General features: G+C 61.0%; 1 protein-coding gene across 3 annotated transcripts in view; it reads left to right on the plus strand.

Moving 5' to 3' along the window:
- Positions 1-265: 265 nt before the first annotated feature.
- The window catches only part of DGKZ (diacylglycerol kinase zeta), a 41,783-nt gene continuing 21,868 nt past the window's right edge, over positions 266-20,180 (plus strand). The window contains exon 1 of one of the 3 annotated variants that reach the window (XM_066997843.1): positions 266-536. In XM_066997843.1, coding sequence (XP_066853944.1) covers positions 364-536 — 173 coding nt within the window. In that variant the 5' untranslated portion in view covers positions 266-363. Of the gene's footprint in view, positions 537-11,087; positions 20,015-20,180 lie in introns of those variants that run through there. The other 2 variants (XM_048065135.2, XM_048065136.2) reach the window with 2 other exon arrangements.

The raw sequence follows: 20,180 nt of genomic DNA on the forward strand, positions 1-20,180 counted from the left end.
CACTCGGCTTCCTGAGCCGGCAGCGAGCCGGGACGAGGGAGGGCCCCCGGGGCCTGGCGGGGCACCCGCTGCGGCTGACACCCGGCGGGGCGGCGGCGGGCGCCCGGTGCCCGGTGCCCGGTGCCCGGAGCCCGGAGCCCGGAGCCCGGTGCCCGGGCGGCGGCAGGGGGCGCTGGCGGCCCGGCTCGGCCCCCGGTACTTCCTGCCCGGCTCCGGGCCCGGCGGGGCGGGCGGCAGCGCCGCCTCCCTCCCTCCCTGCCTGCCTCCTCCCCTGCCTGCCGCCCGCCCCTCCCGTCCCCTCGCATGGAGCCGCGGCGCGGGGCGGCGGGCCGGTAGCGGCGGCGCCGAGCCCCCAGCCCGGCCATGGAGGCGGCCGGGCCCCCGCCGCCCGGCGGCTCGCCTTCCTCCTCCTCCTCCTCTTCCTCCGCCGCCGCCGGGGCTTCGGGCGGCGCCGAGCCCGAGCGGGGGCCGCCGCCGCCGCCGGGCCGCCGGCACAGCAACAAGCGCTTCACCGGCCTCAAGCTCTTCGGGCGCAGGTGAGCAGCGGCCCGGGCACGGCTCCCGCTCCGCCCGCGGCGCCCCGGGGCCCGCTCGGGGCGGGGAAGGGGGCTGCGGGCAGCGGCTGCCCCGCGGAGCCCCGGGGGGCCCGGCTCTGCCCGGAGGTGGCCGCCACCGCCGAGGCTGGCACCTGTGGCGCGGGCGCTGCGGGAGGGCGACACCCCGGGGTGCGCGGGGAGCCCCGGGGCACACCCCGCTGAGGGTGCCCGAGTTGGGCAGCGGCTCCCGGGCTCTCCTGGAGGACCTCCCGGCAGCCTCCGGCAGCCTCCCGGGAGTTTTCGGCAGCCGCCTTCGTCCCTCCGTTGTGGCGCCGGGCCCCGGAGAGGTGCCGACCCAGAGCAGGCGGCTGGCGGAGGTGTGACGAAGCCGCCCAAGGGTGCGGGACGCAGCGTGGTGATGGAGGAAGATGAGTTTGCGTTTTTCTCCTTTTGAACTGTTGGCATGAATAATGGGAAGTTGGGAAGCGTTGCCCTCGCTGACCCCAGCCTCCTTCCTGGAGAAGTCAGAGCCTCGTGTCTGGAGGATTTGTTTTCGTACGCTCAGCGCCGCTTGTCCCCATCCCCATGCACGTGCTTCGTGCTCCAGCTATGATTTCGGCAGTCCTGCAGCAGCGAGGACTGTGTGAGTCTGAACACATGGCTGTGTGAGTCCTGTGCTGCTCCCAAGGGGCTCAGGGACCTCGGCTGCCCTGCTCTGGGCTGGCTCACGCACCCTGACCAGGTGTCCTCAAGGTGCACGCCACGGCTTCCTCCCCGGGATCCTGATATTCACCTGATTTTCGGGATGCTCGACCCATGTAAGTGTAGGGGTGCCTGCACATCACACGTGTAAAAACTAGGTTAGTTCAGATATGAAGGGACCTCTGGAGGCCATCTAGTCCAACCTGCCCCAGCCGTCTTGGTGGCCGTGCGCTGACTTGCTGCAGCTTGTCAGCACCTTTTTGTACAGGGGGGGCAGAAGCGCTAGGCAGTGCTCCCAGCGTGATTTCACAGGTGCTGTACAGAGGGGAAGGGTCCCGCTGCCAGCCTGCACAGCACACCGTGCGAAGCCACAGGGGAGCTGGGACTGAAGGGTTTGCAAGGTCACTCCACCCCAGAGCGAGAGCTGCTTTCCTCTGCTCTGGTTTCAGAGCTATCGGCAGCGGCCACGTGGAGCTTCTTGCAGTTTCTGTCCTTTCCCCAGTATTACAAGGTGTCTCTGGCTCCCGGGGGTTCACATGTCCCTGAGCAAGCCATTGTTTTTGAGTACAGCAGGGAAATTCTCCATGTGTGGATGGTTTGTGTGGTGCAGATGCGTGGAACGGGCAGGAAATGCGGACCTGGCCAGGCCAGCACGCCCCGCAGAGTGCCTTGAGATGCCCCTGGAATTGTTCAGTGCTTGGATACATCTCTTGCTATTTTTCCACTGATGGAGGAACTTGGTTCCCCCTGGATGCTAAATACAGCTCTCAGAGCTGTGAAAAGCTATAGGGGAGGAAGAAGAAATTCCCAAAGGCCGTGAGGAAGGAAGAAACCCCCGCACGCACCTGTGGGTGGAGAGAGTGGGCTGAAGGCAAGGAGCAGAATTGGCTGGGAGCTGCTGAGAGCTGCCGAATTTGTGCCCACCTCAGTGGCAGAGCAGAAGGTGGCACCGAGTTCCACTTCGTCAGAGGGAAGTGCGGGGTAAGGTGCTTATTCTCCTTTGTTTTGGAGAAGTACAGTCAGTACTCATCCGTGAAACGCTTTCGAACAGCGATTGGTGAAGAAATTTGCACCCCCTTGGATTCTGGAGTTTAGCCAGAGTCTGTTTGGCCAGGAAAAAAGTGGAAAGGAAACTTTGCACGGGGAGATGAAGTCTTGCGTCTGGAGAGCTCTGGCTGCAAAGAGAGAGATCTCCTGAGCTGGGCACACGCTGCTCGGCTCTTTGGTTCCTCTGAGACCGTCGGTTGCTCAGGCCAGTTGCAGTAACAGCAGGAGGCACACCTTCACAGATGGGGACCCAAGAAACAGGAGACTGCACCAGCACCAAATGCTTCTTGCCTCCTCTGACGCCCCCGGAGCCCATCTGTCCTCGGGGCTGGCACGCAGGGCTTCGTGGGCATCTCACTGCAGATGAATCCGGAGAGGTTTTTAAGCAGAAGAGGGGTGAGACCCCGAGTTCTTCCTGAAGCTGCGGCACATTAGCCTCCTGTGTGCTGCAAGCGGACTTATTTCTGTACCTTGTAATTGCCTTAAAGGAGGGTGGAGTAATTGGCTCCAGAGCTGACAGAGACAAGTGCACAATACGTGCATCCGGGCCACAGATGGGTAATTCTTTTAATTGGGCTGATAAAGAGATTGGAGCTGATCAGATAATAGGTGGTTAGGATTAAATTTCCTTCCTAGGTGCCCTGTTTCTTGAGGTGTAAGCGAACAGCGTGGTGTACCCCTTCCAGCTGTGAAGGGGAGGGAGTACCGTGCGAGTGCTGGGGGGACAACCCCTCTCCTGCTCTGCCCCATGCTGGAGAGGTGAGCCACTCACGTGGGTTTCCCCGCAAGGTTTGGGACCCTCACCGTGTTCCCCTGCAGCGTGACGGAGAGGTCTGGCGCAGCGGGGCTGCCGGCAGCACAGCCCGCAGGCGCAGCCCCGCGGGGAGGGGAGCGTGGGACTGCAGCTGAGAGCTGAAAGCTGGGGGGATGCGTGCCATCGCCGGGGAAGGTCTGTGGGTGGCACAGCGTGCGGGTAAACGGCACTCGAGAAACTGAGCTGAACGCTCGCCTACACCTTTCTGGGACGGCGCTCATCTCTCTGCTCGATGCTGACGCCCGTGTGAAAGCCGGGGGAGAAGTGCCCGTGGGAGCTCTGGCTGCCCCCCTGCCTTCCCCCTGCCCACCCTGCTGGTGGCACCTCCGTGTCCCCTTGAACTCGCCGGCTCTTTGCCGCTGAGCTGCCTGAGCGGCGAGCCTGGACCCCAGAGCAGCGGCTGCGGGACGCAGGGCTTTGTGTGTGCTTTCCCCTCGCGCAGCCGTGGGCTAAATCCCAGGTGCTGCGAGGGAAAACCGGGCGACTGTGGCAGCGGCGAGGTTGGCGAGCTTTAAAATCAGCACGCTGCCAGGGCCAGAGCAGAGCTTACCTCGGGACAGGCTTTTTCACCGAGCGCCTCGCTGCCAACTAGCTGTTGAGCAAGCGAGAGGATGCCTCCTCCTCCTCCGCACATGCAGATCTCGATCTGCCTGGGAAGCCTCCAGCTCCCCGCTCCTCCAGCCTCGTGCCGCTCGCAGTTGACGGGCGGGCGGGGGGCCCCGGCACCGCAGGAGTCCCCAAACGCTCCTCCTGCAGCACCCGCGGCACGTGTTGGTGGGCTGTGTTGGTGTGCCGCTGGCGGAGGCTGGCATCTCGCCGGCTCGCTCCCTCCTCGCAGCTGGCCACTCTCCGGCGCCAAGGCGAGCTCCAGCTGCCCTCCAGAGCGCAGTGTGCCAGAGCTGGAGAAGGCGGCAGGACCCCTAATCCCATTAGGAGCTGGAGTGTGCCTTCCGGGAAAGCGTGTCGTCTCATCGAGGGGCTGAGGGACGGAGGACAGCGGGCCTGTAACTTCTGTAACTTAAATGTAACTTCCAGCTCCGCTCTCCTTGGAGCTCTGGTCTCTTTTTCCCGGGTGACCCCATGAGCTGAAGCTCACGAGTTAGCTCGCAGCCATGCTCTTGCTTGGTGCCGCAAACGGGTGCCGATTTTGAGGTGCTGAGTTCAGAAGCGGAGCTAAGGCTGCGAACTGATGCCTGGGCTCCTTGATCCTCGGGATCGTAAACCCTCCTTTTCAGGGAGACTGGGGGCTGGCAGGAGGTGAGGTGCTTCTGCAAGAGGCTTTTTGATGTAGGGCTCGGATGCAGGACCTGCTTGGGGTCATGGGCAGGGTGTGGAAATACTGAAACCTGTCCTGCTGGTTCTGGAGCTGGCACCAGGCTCTGCGGGAATAAGTGCCTCTGTCTCGGTGATCCTGAGCCCGGGAGCTTTCCCTGGGCCAGCTCTCCAGCATTACAAAAGCACAGTCCCCTTTCCTTGTGTTTCTGTCGAAACTCGCCGGCATGGCAGCAGCTGCGGTCTCTCTCTGGGAGCTGGGAACAGGAGAGGCTTTTCTCTCCTCCACGTCAGGGCGTTAGGCAGGTGGTGAAACTCCACCAGGGCACGCAACGAGGCCGCGCCGGCCAGGCAAGCTGCGTAAGGGGCGCGGAGCCCTCTGTCCTGCCTCAGGCCCCGGGCGCATCCAGCCTTGCTCTCCTCCAGCCCACGATTCAGGCATCGGTGCCTGGAGGGGATAACTTTGTAGTGAGCAGCCAGCCCTGTCCTCATCACGCAGGGGACGGGCGTTCCCTGCTCACGCAGAGGATGCCTTCTGGTATCCCAGACAGTGACGGGCCTCCTGCCTGCCGGGCAGGTCGTGCTGGCTGGGCTGGGCTCCTGGTTTCAGTTTCTGCCTCCGTGCCTGGGAACAGCCCACCCGAGCTTTGTCCATCTCACGGCTTTCCCCAGTGGTCCAGGGCCTGGGGAGCTGAGCTGAGCACCTCTGGTCCCTGAGGAGCCCTCCTGACGTGGTGGGGACCGGCGGTAGCAGGGGACAGGGCAGGTACGTGGCACTGGGGTGGGGGAACGGCACCTGGCTCTTCACCTCGCCCCGTCTCCCTCCCCGTGCTTGCTAGCTGCAGCTTTGTGGGGCAGGAGCAGTCTGGGGCTCCAAAATACGCTGTGGCTTTGCAGAAAGTCACGTGGACCCACTGGTTTTCTGTCCCAGGAAGTCAGAGAAGCTAACAAAAAGGCTCGTTGCAAAGGGTTTTCCCCTCGTTTTGGCGCAGCTCGGCTCCCACAGGAAACGTGGGTGCTGGTGCAGCCCGTCTCTCGCTTGTCGTTGGCAGCCCAGGTGTGGGTCTGGGGCAGAGTCCGTGGGGAGCCTCCTCCCTGCCTGCTTCCCAGCCCCTGGGCTCCCACCTGCAGTCCAGGCAGGGCTCGAAGGCATGGGGAGGATGGAAATTCACGGGGCAGGAGCATCCAAGCCTGACAGGGGCTGGTCCTGAGCTGCTGGCACAGCCCGCAGCCAGCCCGGCCTTGCAGAGAGGCAGCGGGGGCCGTGCAGCATCCATGTGCCGGCCCCTCCGTGCGAAAGTTCCCCCTCCATCAGATTATCCCTATCTCGTCCTGCCTCGCTGTCCCTGGCCCCGGCCGGGAGCCGCTCAGATTCAGCACTAAGCCTCTTACCGCAAAAAACCCGAGGTCACCACGCAAGGGAGCATCGCGTGGGGTGGGGTGCGCTGGCTGCGGGCGGCTGAAGTGTGGTGGGGGTGTTTTCCACAGGGATTTCGTGCCCGTTAGAGGCTGGCAGATGGGGAGATTAAGCAGCAGATCTGCTGGCGGGGTTCCTGTGTGCCTGCTGCGGTACGGAGGAGCTGGAGCCATCCCGTGGGCTGGGGATGGGGCGGCCGCTGGCGTAGGGGACAGCCTGGGGGAGGTGAGGTGGGGAGGCTGGGCTCTGTGTGGGGAATAGGGGGGTCCCTCCAGTGATGGATTCAGTGATGTGGGAGGTTTTCTGAGGGCTGTCCGCTGAGGAGCGTGTCCTGCTGAAGGCGCACACCGCTCTGACCTCCTTAAAGCTGTGGCTGTTTCACATTTGGCTGCGAAGGGTGCACCACACAACCGAGATCAGAGCCGTGAGGCCAGGCAGAGCTCTGCAGCCACCACCGCTGCGGCTGTCTGCATGCCTGGCCCTGCTCAGCCGCTCCCCACGAAGGGGAAGGGGGACACGGAGCCAGCAGGGACAGGAGGTGCCTGGTCAGAGACCACCAGCAAGGGCCCCCTGGATCTTCTCATCACCCACCGGCCAGTTTTGCCGTCCCCTGGATGTCAGAGGAGGCAGAGGTGGTGGCAGAAGGGGTCAGAGGGGTCTGAAGAAAGTCCTGCCCCTCCGTGCTGGGTCACGAACCGCTTGGCCCCGGGCTGGTGGCAGCTCGGGGGCTCCCCGTGCTGCTCCCAGCACCTCCTGTCCCCGCCGGCAGGGCTCGCTGCCTGCGTGCAGGGGCTGCGGGTTTCGGAGCAGGCAAGCTGCCCTGCCCTGTTCAAACAATGCTCCTTCATGTGAGGTTCGTTGAGTGCCTTCATAATTCATCTGAAATTCAAATCCATGCCCGGGCCTGGCAGTCGAGGCAAAGGCTGCCAGGAGCCGGGCTGGTGCGGGGGCTGGAGAAGAGGAGGAGGAAGAGGAGGGAGGGAAGCACCTCCAGCCCTCCCGGTGCGAGCGGCGGTTCTTTGGCAGCGGGCTGTGGGTGGCCCTCGCCGTGTTTGTTTTGGCCCTGGGGTTGAGGTGACTCTGGACTGGGCTGGATTTTTGCGTCCCAGCAGCCGGAGCGTGGTGCTTGGTATTTGCTGGCTGACTGCAAGGCCTCCGGAGGCACGGTGCCTGCAAGATCCCCGTGGCTGGCAGCAGGGGAGGTGACACAGGTGCTGCCACCTCGGCTGCGGACCCCGAGGCTGTGGGGAGAGCGTGCAGGGAGGAGGAGGGATGGTGCCGGGGAAGCAAAGTCGCCGGGCGGCCGGAGGCGTTTATGGGGAGGGCTTGCTGACCACTCTCTTTGTGTCCCTAGAATCCACCTGCCCCACAAAGGTGTCTTCCCTTGTCTCCAGGGCAGCCAGCCCGGCCGATGGGGATCCAGGAGGATAAAGCACCGGCCGGCGGTGTATAAGTATGTGGCATTTTTATTGGCTTGCGCAGGCTGCGCAGTTCCAGCAGCTGCTCCGACGTCGCTGCTCGAGAGCTCTCCTCCCTCCCACCCACGTCTCACCCCGCGTCACCCTCTTGTGTCTGCGCTAACCAAGGCCACCGAAAGCCAGGCTGCTGCCTGCCGCGTGTGTCACTAACCTTGTGCTAGAGGGCAGCTCGCTGCCGGACTTCCCTCTGCTAACGTGGCGGCCCCGTCCTGCTGGTGTTTGGGTTGAAGGCATGCCAAGGGCTTCCTCCTCCGTGGCCTGGCTGTCGTGGGCACGAGGGCTGTAGCACCCAGGCCCTGTGCAAGCCGAGCACTTTACAGACCTAAAATGGCAGCACAAAGAGGGTGGTTTAGCCGAATGGGGTGAAGCAGCCTGATGTTTGGTAGGGCTGAGCATGCCAGCCATGGTGGGAAACCAGAGAGGTAATCATGACTGCAGGGGTGTAGTTATTGTGTGGGAGCTAACACCTAGACTAACCGTGCTGCTGGGGGCTCAGGAGTGTTCCCAAGGAGGTGTGGAGACAGGGGCAGGTCCTGATCCCAGGCTCCTTATATCAGAGCCCTTGTGGAGCAGCACATCAGCCTGGTAAGGCCTTGGCTGCCCTGCTTGCTGCCTTCTGTTACACGGCTCCTTGGGGTATCACCCACCCACACAATGTCCTGGACCTTTCTGGGTTTCCTGCTTGTCACCCAGCGTGCTATCTCTGATCGCAGTGCTCCCCAGCTCACCAGACCTTACAGATACAGAAGTCTCGTGCCTTGGTGCCGCCTGGGAGCCCCGTGGGTGGAGATGCTGCGGGTAACACCAGCATGCTCGTCGGTTAGCTCTGCGCGCTGGAGGCGGATGAGGTTTGGAGAGGCCCAGAGTGCTGCGGGTTGAACACCAGAGGGCACGGTCGCTCTTCTGTGCTGCGCGCTGGAGGGATGCCGGGGAGGGAAGAGCTCCCCGGACAGTGCCGGCGCTTTCCTTGGGGCTTGCTTGGGCTGGGTGCCATGGGATGGCCCTTCCGCGGGCCTGGTCTCCTTGCTTCGGATGGTTTTTCTCTCCCCCTTTGTACAAGGGAGCTGTCAGAGCACCTCTGGTGCAGCCCACACAGTCCCTCCCTTTTCTTAGGGTTAAGGTCAGTGCTGGAGCGCATGAGGAGCAGAGAAACGGTGACAGAGTGAGGCAGCCCTGCCCTACCAGCCTGAGGTCAAGTGTTAGCCCGTGTCCAAAAGGGCAGTCTGCTCCCAGCCAGCGGTGCCTCTTCACCCAGGATCTGCTCCACAAAGCAGAGCGCAGGGAGAGAGCCCCTCGGCGTGCAGCAAGTGGCCGGCAAGGGGATATGGGGTGAGGGAACAGAAGAAAAGGAAGCACACGTGAGGGCAGATAGGCGGAAGGCAATCAGAGCAAAAAGTGCGGAGGAAAAAACCCAAGTTCTCTTCATGCCCTTCCATTTGTAATGGGGACAAGCTGACCTTTAGCAAAATCAAAAAGTGATAGGTTGAGCAGTGACTCTTTTTAGAGTCACTTCAATCTGTACATCAGAGGGGGAGAAAAAGACTGTAACTCACTGCCACAAGGTGAAGAAGAGACACCAGAGATTGGCTGTGATATCAGCAGCAAGGTCACAGTTAAACCAACAAGCACCCTTTGGGGTGTGAGTCGCAGCTTAGTCATGGGGTCACAGTGACGGCTGGGGACGCAGAAGCTGGAGGTGCCTTTCCTGCCCCAGCCTCGGGCCCCATGCAGGGACCTGATTTCTCAGAGGTGCTGAGCCCTGCCCCTGGTTTCGGGCCCTGCTCCTTTCCCGCAGGCACCTGCAGGGGCTGGGCTGGGGTCCCTTATCCCGCTGGAAGCCGGCCACCTTGCTTGGGAAGCTGGGCTCGGGGTTGTGTGGGGATCTTTGTTTGTTTGCACTGGATGGGCAGCTAGCCCTATCACCGTTTTAATTTCCTCTTTGATAAATACACCACAAAAACACTCCGCCGGTCCCAGCAAGCAGATGTTAACAGGATAGCTCAGGGCTCTGCTCCCAGGGCCCCTCAGGACCCTCTTCTCCCTCAGCCGGGGTCGCAACCTGCACCGCAGCCACTGGGGCTGCCAGGGCGCAGGGACCCGCTGGTGGCAGCCGTCCCTGTCCCTGCGGGGTGCGCGGGCAGAGCTGGAGCTGCTGGCCGTGGGGAGGGAGGAGGAAGGAAGCGGCCTGGTGCGAGGAGAGGGCAGAGTGCGCCGGCCTGCAGCGCCTGCCGGATTTGAGCGGGGAGAGGGCAGAGCCGGGGCTCGGCACGCAGATGCTTCCTGCTGCCTGCCCCGGTGTCTCCAGCTGCCTTCCCTGCCGGCAGCCTGAGAGCAGAGCCCAAACAGTCCCTACGCAGCACCGGCAGGGACGAGTTTTGCCTACGTGTCCTCTCCCGCCGCCCTGCAGAGGCTGCCCAGTCCACCTGCGTGACAGCGCGGCGGCGGTGGCTCAGCCATGGGGCCTGGCTCCGCTCTGGTTTATGGTTTCCTGTGAATGGCTTTTGAGATAGCCATCGGCAGCGCTGCCGCGGGAAGGCAGCCGGCCCTGCCTGCCTCTGCTGCTCTGGCAGCGCTCTCCGTTGACGTTTTGTTGTTATCGTTTTACCGTCTTCTCTCTGCGCTCCCCGAGGAGCGCCGGGCACGGTCCAAGCGCACGCACGCTCGCACACAGGCGCACAGAAAGAGCTCCGGCTCTAATTTTAGCCGTGACGTACGCGGGGGGAGCGAGCAGCCGGGAGGAGGCCGGGTGTGAAGGGATGAGGTCCCAGCTGCAGGGCCCTGCGGTGACTCACGGCGGCCGCCTGCGCGGCTGCCCGATCTGGTCACCAGCGCTCGCTTCTGCACCGGCCACGGCTGGTGACTCCTTCCTTCGGGGCATCTGGGAGCGAGGCAGCTGCCCGTGCAGTCCCTGCACCAGGGCCCCTCGCTACAGCAAGGGGAGGTGACATGCTCCTGAAGGCTGCCTGCTCCTCGGGATGTGCAAAACCCTTTTATTTTAACGATGGCCCAAGGAGGTGGGAGAGAATCGCCCATCCCGTGATCCTCCCTTCGTTGCTTTGAGGGAAGCAGTTGCATCCCACGTTTGCAGAAGTGGTTTGGTTGTGAAAGGCTGAGGAGACGTCACCTTGCCGTGTCACCTTCAGGTGCTTGTGCCCGAGGGGAGCACGCTGCTGCGGCACCCACCTGGCACGGTGTGCTCCGCGGGATCAAACCGGGGCTGGCGCTGTGTGGGGGCCCAGACCCGGGTACCGAGGCACGGTCCTTTCCCAGAGGCCAGGCGGCTCCCGCAGGGGTCTCCTGCGCTGGGGTAGGCACAACGCCTGTCTCTGCGCTGTGAGCGGGCTGGGGGGAGGTTGTTAACACGCATCATCAGGTTTGGTCCTTGTGCTTCAGCACCGACTGAGAGCGGGGCGCATGGTTTTGGGACACGGGATGCTTCCCCTGGGGGGAGAGCTGCTTTGGGCTGTCTGCAGGCACCAAGGGTGTGAGTGGCTTGGTGCCAGGGGTTCCCGTCTCTTTCTGGGCCCCTTCTGCGTGTGTCTCTCTCTCTCGGGGCAAGCCTGCCTGGGGCTGCTCGCAGAGGAAGTGCAGTTGGTTATTTTAACGAGCGCTGTCAGGGTTTGCAGCGCGGGGAGGAGGCGGAGGGAGCAGCGGAGCGCTCGCTCGCCAAACTAGGACTTGGTCGCAGAGGGCTGGCCCGCCGCTGCTCCTCGGCCGCTGCCGCCCGCTCATCACCTGCAGGGACCTCAGCTCCGTTCCGGATCAGGTCACAGAGGCTTTTCCCCGCGCTCTGCCCTTCTTTCCTCTCCTCCTCCTCGTCCCTGTGTCTTCCTGCTTTCATTTGTGCTCGGTGGGGGAAGGGAGGGGACCAGGGGACGGAGCCCGTAGCTGGTGGGTTTGGTCTGAGCAGGTGCCGTGTCCCACCACACCGGGTAGGGTCGGGGGGAGCAGACCCCCACGTCACCCCCCTAAACCCTCACTGTGCTGGCTCCTGGAGGCTGGATCGAGCCGCAGCTGTCCTGTGGGCTATGAGCGGTCCCTGGGGCTGGCACGGGGGCTCTGGGAAACCCAGCACTGTGGCACTTCGCGGCACTCGGCTGCTGCCTCCCCTGCCAGAGGTGGGTTTCCAGCCGCACGCTCTGCTTGCTGGTAGGCACGGGCTGTGTCCTGCCAGCCTGTGCGGCACGGGGAGGGCAGAGGGGAAGAGCAGGGGGAAACCTGTGGCATGCAGAGAGTGGTGTAGGGGGCCAGCCTGTGCCAGCTGCTTTGTCCCAGAATAGTTTTGGGGGGAACAGCTGCCTTCTGGGCTCCTGGCATCTCCCCTGGTGCTGGTGGCACCCGCTGCTTTTGCTGGGGTTTGTAGGATGCCCTTCTGCTCCCTGCTGCAGGCTGGTGTCCTGCCCGTCTCTGCTTCTGTGCCTGTAGCTGAGGGCCTGAGGCTCCCCTGGGAGGTCTGTGTGGCCCCCCAGCCCCAGGCGTCACTGCCTGAGCTCTGCATCCCTCGCACTGGAGCTTTTTCTCTGTGCTTTTTTCCCTGCCTCTTCCCACGGGATGCTGCCATGGTCCCCTGCCCGGGCCGGCTCCACGCTGGGGAGTTTCCCCCAGCTTCCCACATGCTGGGGAGCCGGGCTCAGACAGCTGGACCGCGGGACTGGCCTCCCTTTAAATAGCATCTCCCTCGGGTCCCTCCTCTACGTGAGGCACAGAGCTGTGTATACCAAAGGAGGGGATCAGCTCTGGGGGGGGACAGCGGGTGTCTGCTGCAGGAAGCAGAGCCTGGCCCTTCCTGCGCTCCCAAAATTCCCAGAGCCAGCCTGCCCGACCCACCGCTGCTTCGCTGCTCTCCAAAGGGAGCTTTGGAAGATAAGGAACTCTTTAATATCCGTCCCAGCCCGGGTCGCGGGTGATGCTGATGCGACCAAAATAGAAACTGCACGGACTGCTGCTGCCCCATCCCCTGCTCTCGCCTGGCCCCTGTGTGCTGATGTTGTTTGCTCACCCTCTGCGTTTCGTCGTGGATAATTCGCTATCCCAGGCTGCCGGTCCAGACGCTTGGCTCTTGGCACAGCAAACAAACGCAGCAGTGGCTTGTATAAATCAGCGCTGTCCAATTTCTTGATAACCAGGAGGCAGGTTATTTAGTGTAGTGGCAAATAAACTTCGTAATGTTATGATGGTGGAAAGTTGTCAAGGGATATGAATGCGCAGACTCAGCCCAGGAGCCTCCAAGGAGACAGCTTTAGTTTAAATTAGGACAAAACTCCATCTTCCATGGATTTTGGGAAGGAAATCACATTGGTGTAATGGGAACATTACTCTGAGCCTTAGGGCTGGCAAACTCTTGACTTTATGAAGCATGAGTGGAGGGGCTGAGCTAGCCTGGCAGGCGTGCCTTAAATCAAGCCTGAGGCACGCTGCATACGGCAGCGGGACCACGCAGGAGCAGTGCCGAGCACCGTGCTGTGAAACCCTCCCAGTGCTGCGAGCCTTGGGGTGCTGGCTGGGTTTGGGGATGGAGGAGCAAGGAAGGTGAGGGTTGTGTCACGCCGTGCCCCAAAGGGTTGCGTGTCACACCAGAGGGGCTCGAGGTTGGCCTGGTTTGTGCTGAAAAGGCAGCGAAGGGGCAGTGGGACCAGAGCTTGGAGAGAGGCAGGATGGAGGTGGGATTATGCCAAGAACGGAAAAAAAAAAAAAAGCATGAGGCCCTTCTGCTCCCAGACCCTGCTCTTCCCAGGAAGCCCCACTTTGAAAACATTTTCTCATGAAGGGCGAGGCAGGAGGTGGGACAGCCGGTCCCTTTTGCCTTATTTTGGTCAAGGCCCGGCCAAGCGGTGAGGACTGTGTTCAAATCCCTGTGTGGGCTTGGGTAGTTCCTTCAACGTTGCTTTGCCCCTTGGACAAGCTTCCTATGAGAAACTGCAAAGCCGCAGCGTTTCCTTGCTTCCTTGCAGCCGCCCCATGCGAGGCAGCTGCGAGCTCCGAGACCCTGCCCCATGCGGGAGAGCCAACAGGGACACGAGATACAGCAGGCTCAGTGCACACAGACACTTATCTCGTAGCCAAAATTGGGCTCCCGTGACACAGCGAAGCGAGGTGCTGGCGGAGAGGATCAGCGTGTGCAGGGACAGGGGTGGGTCATGGCTGGGATGCGTGTTGAGAAGGACTGCTGTAGGAGGGGAATAAAAGAAGGGGTTGTTCAGTGACTTCTTTCCTTCTGGCAGTTGGGAAATGTGTTGGTGTGCGATGAGACAAGATGGGAACTACTGGGGTCTGACAGACGAGTGTCCTCTTCCCTTTGACAGGGCCAGAGGGAAGCACCGAGGGTCCTGCTTTAACCCACTTGCTGAGCTTGATGGTGGCAGAATCAGCTGGTTGGCATCCCCGGCTCCTAAGTGAGCTGCCCAAAAGGCTAAAAGTGGTGTGGGATTAGAATCAGTAGTGGCTGCCTGCAAAGCCTGGTCTCGTCCTCATGTGTACTGCGTGGTAATCTGCCCGAGGCAGCAGCAGTCAGGAGGGGCGCTGACCTGCTGCCCTTTCGCTGAGCCCTGGCTGCCAGCTGGGGTATCTGGGCTGTCCCACAAAATTCCAGTCTCCTGAAATAAAGCGTGGGGGTGAGTTTTCCATCTAGCCATCCTCCGCAGGGATCCCATTACCTTTCGGTGCCACACTTTGTGGGTATTTAGAGCAGGTCCCTGCGCTGGCACTGCTGCGAGGTCGCGGAGCAGAGGCTTGTAGTGTGGGAGCAGGAGGCTGCGAATTTTGCTTTTTGCTGGGCCATGTGCTCGGGGCGGGTGATCAGCAGCCTCTGTGCTAGGTCTGCAACCTTGGTGCTCTGCCATCTGCTCTGTGTGTGCAGACCTGGCTGCAGAGCGTCATGGTCTGCGTGGCACGTGCAAGCTTTACGGCATGGAGGGCCCAAGCTGGTGTAGCTGCCTGTCCCTTGTGAGTCAGAGCAGCCCTGGGACCTTCGGTATCGCCAACCAACGTGCCCAGTGACACTGACAGGTTTCTGAGCGAGTTAGCAAAGCCCTCAGATGTTGCCTGGGGTGACCTGCTCTCAGTTCATGCTCAGGTAACCCTGGCAGTAGGCCTTGAGGCTCCCCTCCGAGTGCCCTACAAGGGCCAAAACAGCATTGTGCTGCCCGGAGGCACAACCCTAAGGCTGTGGCAGTACTCTCCTCCTCTGCAGCGTGAGGCTGGCAGCACAACAACAGGCCTGCTGTGGTCTTGCAGCTCGGGGGCCTGGGAGTGAGGTGCTGTGTATAGGCGGTGGCACTTGTTGCATGACATGAGGTGAGTAAATCTGAAAATAGAAGGCCCATGGTTCACCCTTCACGCTTTGAAAGGCTCACGGTTTGGACGGAGCCTTCCTGCCGCTGTTCTGGAGGTATTTCTGGCTGCCTCAGTCCCACGAGCCGTGCCCGGGCGCGCAGCACCGCTCACTCACACGTCAGCTGTGGCGCTGAATGGGAGGAAGGCAGGCTGGCGGTGCCGGTAAATGAGAGCTGTACACGGGAGGCAGGCGCTGCAGTCCCCACCGCGATGACTGCCGAGGGCTTGTGCAGCCCGCAGGCGCTCGCTGCTGCCGTCCCGCTCTGGTGCTGGCGGGGAGACGTCTGCCCCTCGCTTTGGGGCCGGCTGAGAGCTCAGCGTGGATTATTCTCAGACCTTTTGGCCCCCGAGGCCCTTGTTCTCACGGCCTTGCCCCCTCGAGCAGCTTCTGCCTCTGTCTGATTTGTGCGATGTCGGACGGATTACAGCTGGAGTGGAAATTTCGGGCAGAAACAAACTGCGCAGAGTTTGGGAACTCGCTCGCCTCGCTGTAACCAAAGCCCTGAGGGCTGTACCACATCTTGCCCAGCGTGCTCCCTTCCCCATCCAGCATTGGCACCTTTCTCAGCAGGCTTATCCACACAGGTCATGCTTCCCATTGCCTCAGGGAGGGCTGGGGAGCCCAAGGGAGGGGAGAGGCCAGCAGCTGATGTCTGGGAGCAGGGACAAGGGGACAGGGTCTCAGCAGAGGCAGTGTGGGGACAGCAGTGTACATGGGAAGGCTGAAAGGACGGGGGAATGCAAACTGACAACGGGAACCGAGGCTGAAGGCAGGCTGCAGTGTGTCAGCAGGACAGGGATAGCAGCAGCTCCCTGGGTGGGCTCCCAGGCTTTTGTCCCTTGGTCCCTCCAGTGTCCTGACAAGGAGGAGACAGAGACAGAAGCCCAGGAGATCTCGGTGTCACACATGGGTGGCTATTAATAACACGCCTTCCCCATGGTTGAGCTGTGCAAGTCAGCCGTCCTGGCCTGGGGAAGGCAGCCTGTAAACTGAAATGGGCTCTCGTTTGCGTGCTGCCAGCCCTGGTGCCACAGCACCAGCCCAGCAGCTGCAGCAAGCCTTGCTTCAGAGACTCAGCCAGGACGGGCCCTCGTCATGGAGCAGGGTGAAGCTTGGGCTCATTTCCCTCACTGTAGCCCAGTGGTTGGAAAAAATGCTTTCCAGCCGACTAAGTAGAGGCTTGCTGAAAGGTCTGGAGGAGCTGATGGCGTTTTTCAAGTCCAGACTTCTCTAAGGCTCAAGGCTTGTTGGTCATGCAGCCAGGAGTCTCCTAAGTGTGGTCCTCTTGCCACCTTTTGTGCCAGGAGAGGGCTGCCACGGCTGGCTGCATGGAAAGGCAGCCTGGCATCTCTCTTGCTTCTGGGCACCATCAGGAGGACACCAGGGTGTTGGAGGGACAGAAGGAATGATAACACAGAAAGGACCAAGCAGATGTGTTGCACAGCATCGCTCTGTGTCTAAGGACACGGGCATGGTCAGCATAGTACCTAGGGGTTTACTTGAGGCTGCTGTAGCAAAGCAGAGTGATGGACCTGAGCATCAAGAAGCTCTCCATGATATAGGCCTGTGCCTTGAGGGATATTGCATGTTTAGGTGCAGGAGTCTGCATGTTGGGTTTTGTAGCTACCACCACCACAGGTGGGATGGCTGCTGGGTGATGGGGGTCTCCATATCAGCTGATCCACTACCTCTGTGTCCAGTGAAGTTACAAGATGTAAGTTCTTCCTCTTCCCTCCCTGCTTGATTTTCCAGGGGCATTTATATCCTGCCACCAAAGTTAGTTCTGTCCTTACAGTATGAAGTTGCAGCTTTCTCTTGAGTGCCCGGGGAGGGTACTGCAGCAACTTCCTCCTCCCTCAGCTCCTGAGGGCAGCACACACCCTGGGATATGTTCCTGCTTCAGCAACATCTCTGCCCACCAATGCCAGGCAGGAGCATGGGAGGCTGAGGAGCTCTGAGAGGTCTGGTTAGAAAAAAAAAAACTCCCAAAAGCTCCGATTGCAGATCATAAGCAGGCCAGAGCTGATCTCTCCTTCCTTATTCACAGGAGATTGAAATGATAAAAGCTGCTTGTAAGTGGCACTGATATCCTAGCGCATGCAGCAGTATTTCCTTCCCCTCCCACCCTGCAACTGCCAGACTGCCTCCATCCAGCCCCCTTACCTAACTTAGCCCAGTGATGCAGCCTGCAGAGCTGCAGCAAGCACCGGCTGCTCTCTGTCCTGTCTCAGCTGCAAGCAGCCTCTTAAGAGAAGCCCGGAGATCACAGAAATGTTGGTAGTGTTAGGCCAGGAGCTTCCCTCGCTCAGCTCTCCTTAGGCTCCTCTCCACCCAGTTCACAGTTCCCCAGCTGCTCCGCACACCGCTTAGCTGTGCACATCAATCCTGGGCACCCTGTGCGGTCAGTCCATCTGCACTGCCAGCAGCAGCTCTCGACTCGTGCGATACACCATTCGGACCTCAGGCTGGAAGCCAGTTGCAAGCGAAGGGGATATCTTCACCGTCGGATCTCAGCAGCCGCATGGTGCTGGTGTGGGCTGTCAGATGGCTGCCCAGCAATAACCTTCACCGCTGGTGGCTGGAGCGTGAGTCCACGTGCCACTTTCTGACAGCTCTGAAGATAAAAAGAGCTGTAATCAGCTAGTAACCAAACTTAAATGTCAAGCCAAGGTTGCTCTAGCAAGTTTCCTCATGCGACTGTGGTGCGAAAAGGAAGGAAGCTGTGTTGAGAGATCTTCCTGCCCATAGCAGCAGCTCAGCAAGCACTGCACCAGCTTCATGTCAGTGGGATATCTGGGGCAGAAGGGAGCATCCCTTCAGCTCGTTTGGGATGGAGTTGGACAATTACATCTCCCCCAGCAACTTAAACCAGTCAAGAAGAGTTTGCTGCAGCTTGTCATACCCAGGCAGTTCTCTCTGGTGTTGTTTTAACATGTTTCATTTCTTCAGACAATTTTAACACCGGTTGGTGATGATGCAATTTGCTGCACTATCCCACAGATGAGTGAGATACCCACATTGCTCGCTGTGATGGAACTGGAGGAATCCTTCTGAGGAGATTGCACTTTGGTTTTGCTTTCAGTTCAGCAAGGCTTTAGCTCCCTGATGCTGCTCTCTGAACTGCAGATTCCTCTGGAGAGCATCACTGTACTTTTTTCCCTCCTTGCCTGATATTGCTGAGTACAGACATGGCAGTGAGACTAGAAACTAAAGAGCAAGTTTCCTTGCATAACCAGGCTGGACGAGATGGAACCAAGCCTTGCCTTCTGCAAAAATACAAACTCTGCTTTAGACTCCTCTCAAAGAAACAGAGGTATAGTCCAATGTGCCTCTTGCTTGTGGTACAAGCACTGAGCAAAAACTCCAGAAAATAGCATGTGTGTACCATCTTATATGCATATACCAAAAAGGGAAGCTTCTGTCTGAAAAAAAAATTGCCTTTTTGCATGGATCTCAGGGCGTTGGGTTTGGATCATGGTGTTCTGACGGTCTTCAAGCATTGCTGACCTGCAAGCGAGTGCCTAAAAGAGCATGACTAGGGAGGAAGAAAGATGTGAGCGCAGCAGATGCTAATCCTAGCGCAGTGGTGGTTGACATGCTATACCCTCGTGAAGGGTAGGGGAGCAGCCTTTTCAGCACAGAAGTTGGTGAGAGTTGTGGGGGTGGCAGCTGGTGTATGTCTGCGTAATCTCGAGTCCCCTGCCTTTGTAGCAATTGATGATCCAGAAGTTTGCTTCTACCAAGCTGCGGGTGCCAGTGTTTTTCGAGTTGCCCTCAAATAAATCCTCTCTGTTTAGAGGCTGAAGACAAGCGGTGGCTGGAGAGCTGGAAGAGAAGCACTAGCTCTGGAGGACAGGAGTGCTGGTGCTCGTCAGCCAGCCTCTCCCACTCAAACATTTGCATGCCAAGCTGAGAGCACTGAAACCGCTGCTGCAGCAGCTTCCATCTGTGGCCCAGTGCTTTTCACGGACAGCTGCCACGTCCTGGCAAGATGTAAAGCTTGGAGGGCTGGGCAGGGAAAGGTCAAGAGACCTGTTAAAGCTCTTTCCAAAGCGAGAGGGAAGCTTTGCGCAGGACAGATAGGATGTTTTTCCTAGCTTTCCTCTGCTCCAGCTCTCTCAGCCAGACTCCACTAAATGTGCCTGCCCCACTTCGACTTGCCTGACCGTTTTCCTTCTTTCGTGCTTAGTTTCCATTTGCCACAAATTCTGTGGGGCTGCTGCTTGTGCCGAGTGCTTACAGCTGGGACACCAAGAGTGCCAGCACCAGGGGAGCAAAAAGCAGGGGGGCAGTGACCAGGGCTGACCTTGCTGAGAGGCGCCGGGGCCGTTGTCCTCTGGGCAGCAGGGCAAGAGCTTGTCCTTAGAGTGCTCCAGCGGGTGTTTCTGAGACTCCTTCCCTGAGCTAAGCTGTGAAAACAGGTGTAGAGACTGCCTTAAAAAGAGCTTTAGCTCTGAGCTCGAGGGGAGGGAGAGCCCAGTGGCTTTAGCAGGTGCAGGTCTCAGCCCCGCCACACATCGCAGCACCCAGCTCTCCGCTGTGTCCCTGCTCCTGCCCCCTGTCCCCACTGTGCCCCGCAGATCTGCGGGGAGCCTATTTAACTCCCGGTTTCTGTGTCAACAGCCACCACCCGGCCGAGATGGAAACCTTTTTTAAGAGGCATTTCGGGAGGAAGGGCTCACCGGGGCCGCGGCATGCCAGTGTGGTGGCCGTGCCCACCGGCAAGGCCCGCCGCCGCTCCCAGGCCGGGCTGCCCTCCGCCTCGCTGGCCCAGCGCCGCCGCGGCTCCAGCGCCCTGCCGCTGCCCCTCTCCTGCTTGCCCTTGCCCCAACGCAGCAGCCCCCGCCGCCGCTCCAGCACCACGCCGCCCTGCCTCAGTCCCCGCTTCGCCGTGCAGCAGCACCGTGGCGGCCGGCCGCCAGCCATCGATGCCCAACTTCTGGGCTGCCCCTTGCTGCTGGCCGGCCTCCTCCCCGACGGAGAGGAGGGCGACGGGGCGCCGCGTGCCGACACCTCCGTCTCCTGGCCTCTGGAGGATGGCGGTGGCCATGCGGCGAGCGGCGAGGCGGAGCGGAGCAGGCGGTGGGCTGAGGAGAGCTGGCTGACCATGCTGCCCCGGCTGCGGCCGCTGCAGGCCGGGCTGCTGTCGCGGGGCCCCCGCTGCCTGCGCCGCGCCTCCTCCCACTGCCTGCCCACCGACAGCGGCTGCGGCCGGGTCCCGCACGGCCTGCCGGGCCGCTACCGCCGCCTCAGCCAGCGTCGCCGCTCCAGTGACGCCCTGCGGCCCGGGCTGCTGTCCCCCGGCCGCGCGTGGTGGCTGGCCCAGCAGTGCGCGGGGGCAGCCGGGGCCGCCTTCCCCGAGTGCTTGGGACCGGAGCCCGCCTGCTGCCCTGACGGCTGGAGCCCCCGGCTGCTGTATGTATGGCGGTGCGCAGGAGGCGATGAGAGGGAAGGGAGGCTGGGAGGGACAAGAGGGACAGGCAGGGCGCTCTGTGCCCTGGGGAAGGCTGCTTCAGGCTCCACCGCATCTTGGTGGAGCAATCCGGGTGTTTTGCAAGGGACTTGGCATCCCTAAGGGCTT

The sequence above is a fragment of the Anser cygnoides genome, chromosome 5 (genome assembly GCF_040182565.1).
Source record: "Anser cygnoides isolate HZ-2024a breed goose chromosome 5, Taihu_goose_T2T_genome, whole genome shotgun sequence".
Lineage (NCBI taxonomy): Eukaryota > Metazoa > Chordata > Aves > Anseriformes > Anatidae > Anser > Anser cygnoides.